Genomic DNA, 5,512 nt, shown 5'->3' with positions numbered 1-5,512 from the left:
TTTTGTTTACTCCATGCATGGTATGTCTAATCGATGAGTTATGCATGACTGTGCATGTAACGTGTCCGCAGGTTCCACTGGATTCTGCTAAATATTGAACTTCACACCTCCAGAGTTCTAATCATGGACTCTATGGATTCGGATCCAAAGCGTTGGGCCGACATGAGAAAAATGCTGCAAAAGTAATTATTTTCAATCATTTGAGCTCTATATCGATCGGTCTCTTTCGTTCATTTCCTAATATCAAGTAACTAATAACTCCCTTGTTCATTTAATTTTCTTTGCCCTGTAGGGTTTGGAGACGGTTCTCAGAAGAAATTGTCGGTGAATTCAAACATGAGGTAGATTTTAGAAGGTTAGTTAATGTGGATAAGCAGCCACCGGGGACCAATCTATGTGGATACTATGTTTGTGAGAACATCCGGAGACTAACCTCTGAGCGGAAGGCATCAGATAGCGTGCGGAAGGCGACGGATAACTTGCGGAGGAGGCTTAGTCCAGAAGCTCGCTTCCGACCAATTCAAGATGAATTAGCAGGATTTTTCTTGAGGGAAGTCATCAATCCTAAAGGAGAACACTATACCGAGGACGAAGACATTTATAAGCATACCCGAGATTGAAACTTGTTCGAAGTTGTATATGGTCCTCCATCCTAATTGTGTATGGAAACTTGTTCGAAGTTGTATATGGTCACCCGAGATTGAATATATATTATATATTCCTCTTGAATTCTTCTTGTTTGAAATTTCATATGCATGTATATAGTAGCGTAGAATATGTGTACTGAAACTTCATCAAAATTAAAACAAAACACAAAATAAAATATAAAAGAAATAAAACACTACAAATTAAAAAGAAACCAGGTTTAGGGGGGCTAAAACCCTAAACCTGCGGACGAGGCCTTTAGTCCCGGTTAGCCACGAGAACCGGGACTAAAGGTCCTCCGCCCCGACGGACCCCCGGCGCCCACGTGGACGGGCCTTTAGTCCCGGTTAGCCACGAGAACCGGGACTAAAGCCTTTAGTCGCGGTTCGTAAGAGCCGCGACTAAAGGGGGGGGGTCTTTAGTCGCGCATATTTAGTCCCGGTTGCACAGCCGGGACTAAAGGCCTTTGCGAACCGGGATTAAAGAGCTTTTTTCTACCAGTGATGTACTGACAGGTTCCACACACAGAGAGAGGGAGAGGGACGCACCGTGTTGACCTTGCCGCAGCTGACGAGCTGGAGGTGTAGGAGACGAGGCCCCGTGTTGACCGCACCGCCGCCGGATCCAGCACCGTAGAAGCCCAGCACAACACTAACTGCTGAAGGTGGTTCTGAGAAATCGCCAATTTGATATTCATTTGACAATTAATAAATAAAAACTTGGAAGCTAACTCGTGTGTGTTTCACATGAAAAACTGAACAACTTTGACTTGATTATCTTTTGCACCATTTGCTGTTGATGATTTGGGATTGCATTAATTGCACTTAGCCCCTTGTTGTTAAACATCATGTTCAAGCGGATGACTTTTGCATGTGTAAATTCAAGTAAATAAAATAATGTACATAACTGTTCAACAAAAATTACAAAGCTCATTGCACCAAGTGAGTATAAAGCCCTTGATTATATTATAAAAGTAGTGCTTACTCCCTGGCACATATGAACCTTGAAATAAACAAAAATCTAGTTGTATCAAAGATAGATGAAGATAGTTAGACATGTGGCAGTGGATAGATTTCTCAAAGAATCAACCATCTAGCACACTAACCCTGGTAAACTACACGTAAAAGATAAAAATAAATCGAGAAAACGCAAAAGGCCTTTGCGTTTCATTGCATTGAAAAGATGGGAAAAGTTACAGTCCTCCTAGGAGGTTAATTAGTTTTACATTACATCATACACCTCAGTGAACATTCCAGGATCGGGGCAGAACAATCCGCAGGCCTAGTGCCCCTGCCTTAGCCCAACATCGGATCTCATCCATGATCTTGTCGAGGAGCCCAGCGATGGAAGGCATCGCGTTGTCGAAGACGCATTCACCGGTTTGATAATTTAGCCGGACATAGTGCATATCACTGACTTGATGTCACCGGCGATATTCTTGGCATCTGCTGCAATACCAGCCAATCCTCTCCTTGCTAACCCAACACAATAGAGCCCATTTTCACCTTTCCAATGATTCGGATATTCTTTGATAGGCAGTCCATTTTCATTTAACATCCTCTCACCATTCTGGGATAAAAAATAACATAGAGCTTGTTAGCAGATTTAACCATTGTTGCACAAAGAAAACAAACTCACACATATTCAAATGTCGATGTTGTTACCGTGAGCCATATATTTGTTGTGCTTTTGTATCCAGTTGCAAACACAATCGCATCAAATGATATTTCTTTACTGCACTGAAATTCAACTATATCGCCCATGATCTTACTAATGCTCCCATGTACCTGTAGGAGATGGATAGAATATTGATAACTTGGCATATGAAGACAACATCTGCTATGAAATTTATGTCATGTCAAGGATATACTTACTTTGATGATACCTTTTTTGATTAACCCAACAGTGCCAACATCAATAACAGCAGATCGGCCGGTTTTTGACTTGAGGATCATTGGACCCATTTTTGGCCTTCGGATGCCATGCTTCGATAGGTCTCCAAATTTTAAATTCGCAGCCATCACAATGAGGTTATCCACTAGATTCAGTGGAAGATGGCGAGCAAGTGTCATCCCCAACCTAATTAATTCCTTTGTCATAATGTGAATCTGCAACCATAAAACATGTCACATCTCTTTTGAAGTCTGCACGATAAAATAAAATTTCATAGAACCATCTTCTTTCAAGAGTTATTTTTCGGTCTTGTAGTTCGTCTAATTGTTTAGTTGTTTCTGCATGTTATAAAATAGTCTATCGCTCTATACTATGAAATACTTTCTGGTAGTAATAACTCTGTAAAATTGCATCCCTTCTAGTGGTGACTATAATAAGAAATTGCCCTCGACCCGCTGAAAATATATAGTGCCCATAGGGTGGGTGTGGGTAATCCCCTAGTGTTTCCAGGTCAAAATAATAATAAAAATAATATACAGTGCCTGTGCATACCGGGCTTCGTATAACAATTGAAGTATTGGCACCATGGGCCGCAAGGTCATAAGCAATTTCCATTCCAGAGTTGCCAGATCCAATGACCAATACGTTCATGCCAGAGTAGCTCTTGCCTGACTTGTAGCTTGAGGAGTGGACGACATCACCAGGAAAACTTTGCAGTCCGGGGATCATTGGAATATTCTCTGCACTATTCTCACCACTGGCCACCACAAGAAACTTTGCTGAGAACCTGACTATTGTGCTCTTTGCCATGTCATGTGCCACGATGGACCAACATTGTTGGTCATTGTCATATGTGGATGACTCCACACTAGTGAGATACTTGGGTTGAATATTGAAACGCTCGACATAGTCATCCAAGTATTTCACAAACAAGGTTTTTGGTATGTATGTTGGTGCATCTACTGGGTATGACATGTGTGGCAACTCACAGAACTCCTTTGCAAGATGCAGCTTGAGCCGATTGTAGGCGTGGTTGCGCCAAAGTGACGCGCTGCAACTTTCGCGCTCGACAATGACATAGGGAATTGAGAATTGACTAAGGCATGCTGCTGTTGCAAGGCCGGCTGGCCCAGCGCCAACAATCAACACTACAACATTCTCCATTTCAAAGAGAAGAGTTGACAAAGTTGTGGGTTGGGTGCAATGGTAGGCTGGAGTGTTTGCTTGTTTGCTCGATGAATCTTTGGATGCATATGTGGGCATATATATACTGGTATGTTTCTTGTGTCAATCTAGATTGAGGAATGAAAAAGGTAAAGATTTATTGACGCCTTATCCTGGTGTGTACTAGTATTCCATCTAAATATTGAACCGTTGGTGTGAAAGCATGTCCTGATACATTATAGGGGATACAAAATAGGCAGGAATCACACTCTTGATCGATTGGTTTTTTGCAAACTTATCAACCGGCTTTGGATATGTTTAGACTAAAAACTCTTTAGAATTTCTTTCCATTCCAAAAATTCGTATAGTATAAGGATATGTTCAGTATATACTCCCCCGTCACAAATTACTTATGAAATAAATGAATGTATCTAGACGTATTTTCAGTTGTAGATACATCCATTTGATTATTTCTCAAGACATAGCCATCCAGGTAGCAACAACTTAAACAGAAATTACAGTAGACCACCCTTGTTTCTGTCATATGCTGATTACTATCCGTACATGGGAAAATGGTAGGACATTGCTATTGTATCATGTAGATCTGGATCTGCCATGGGCAAAGCCATAACAATAGGTTATGGTATTTGCAAACAGCAGCCGGTGGCAGACTTGAGCGCCCGTAGCTGGACAGGAATGCTAGTCTCGCATGAGTGCAGCCCTCAATAGTGGGGCACGCCGGCCGGCCCGCACCAGAGGGAGGAAGCCACGACGTTGGAGGGCCAAGTGGCAAGATATTGGTCTACTTATTAATTTTGTTTTTCCAAATCAGTAACACTAATAGCTAGTTCATTTTTTTGATAAAGAACAACTAGTTCATGAACCGTTATTTGAACAACTTGCTTGCAGATTTAAAAATTAAAAAAGGAAGACTATGAGCATGCATAATTTACTATGGGAATATTCAAGAGCATTAATGAAGATCAATTTTTTCCTCGCAAAAAATGATGATCAAATGTTGATGTAATTCAAAAAAGAGAGGTATTGTACCGAAAATTTGCCTCATGGGTATAATGTGATTTTTTATGTGCCAGTTTTCTTCCTTTTTAACCAAAGTAATCACTATTAAGTTTTAGCCCACCCTTCATTTTCTTTCTAGATTCACCACTATCCATGATGTGAGGACTCGTTGGGCACGAGATTTTAAATCTTATGATTTGTGATGTGCATCACATCGTGCATGGGGCCTCCTGGGCCACCACGTGTGATTATCATATGGCATATTTTCACCCAAACCATTTTCCATAGTGGCTGATTTAGGGGTCAGTGTTTGAGATGCCCTAACCATTTGCCATAGTGGCTGCTAATAGTATGGTCTTGTACTAGTAGTGATGTTGTAGTTTAATAATGTTCGACTAATAGACTTAATTTTTTTTAAAAGGTGATGACAAATTCTTCATGCTGCCACTGATAGTGTTAGCCATCTTCCCACTCAATCTCAACTTCTTCGTCTATTTCTTCATCCTCGCATTTTAGTACATGCTTCTTCTTTCCTTCACTTGAGTTCATCTTTTTATCATCATCAATACCTGTATGATCCATGCTTTGTTTTAACATCCATGGAGGAAAGACTTTCGACCCTGAACCACTGCTCGTTCCAGACCAACCTGCACCAGGCTGTCTGCGACATGGAACTACAGCTGTCACACCAATATTATTTTCTTCGCGCCATGACCACAGGCTCATGAACTCTAGAGCAGCTAGGCCCTCCACCCTTATGATCTACGCCTGCAATGGCTCTTCCTGCTGA

General features: G+C 41.3%; 1 protein-coding gene across 1 annotated transcript; it reads right to left on the bottom strand.

Moving 5' to 3' along the window:
- Nucleotides 1-2,034: 2,034 nt before the first annotated feature.
- Nucleotides 2,035-3,702, bottom strand: LOC109784014 (probable indole-3-pyruvate monooxygenase YUCCA11). Its single transcript, XM_073505623.1, has 5 exons — nt 3,528-3,702; nt 3,091-3,206; nt 2,520-2,753; nt 2,310-2,432; nt 2,035-2,214 (listed from the first exon to the last, which is right to left on the bottom strand). The coding sequence occupies exons 1-5, from the start codon at nt 3,700-3,702 to the stop codon at nt 2,035-2,037; spliced, it is 828 nt and encodes a 275-aa protein (XP_073361724.1).
- Nucleotides 3,703-5,512: the final 1,810 nt, after the last annotated feature.

The sequence above is a fragment of the Aegilops tauschii genome, chromosome 7 (assembly GCF_002575655.3).
Source record: "Aegilops tauschii subsp. strangulata cultivar AL8/78 chromosome 7, Aet v6.0, whole genome shotgun sequence".
Taxonomy (NCBI): domain Eukaryota; kingdom Viridiplantae; phylum Streptophyta; class Magnoliopsida; order Poales; family Poaceae; genus Aegilops; species Aegilops tauschii.
This window is presented reverse-complemented; position numbering and strand designations above follow the sequence as displayed.

Excerpts from the sequence above, each read along its gene's own strand:
- LOC109784014 (XM_073505623.1), bottom strand. The coding sequence starts at position 3,702 with ATGGAGAATGTTGTAGTGTTGATTGTTGGCGCTGGGCCAGCCGGCCTT. Across the intron at positions 3,207-3,527 it reads GCATCTTGCAAAGGAGTTCT|GCAAGAGCTACTCTGGCATG; the intron begins GTGAGTTGCCAC and ends GCTACAAGTCAG. Across the intron at positions 2,215-2,309 it reads CAACAAATATATGGCTCACG|AATGGTGAGAGGATGTTAAA; the intron begins GTAACAACATCG and ends TTTTTATCCCAG.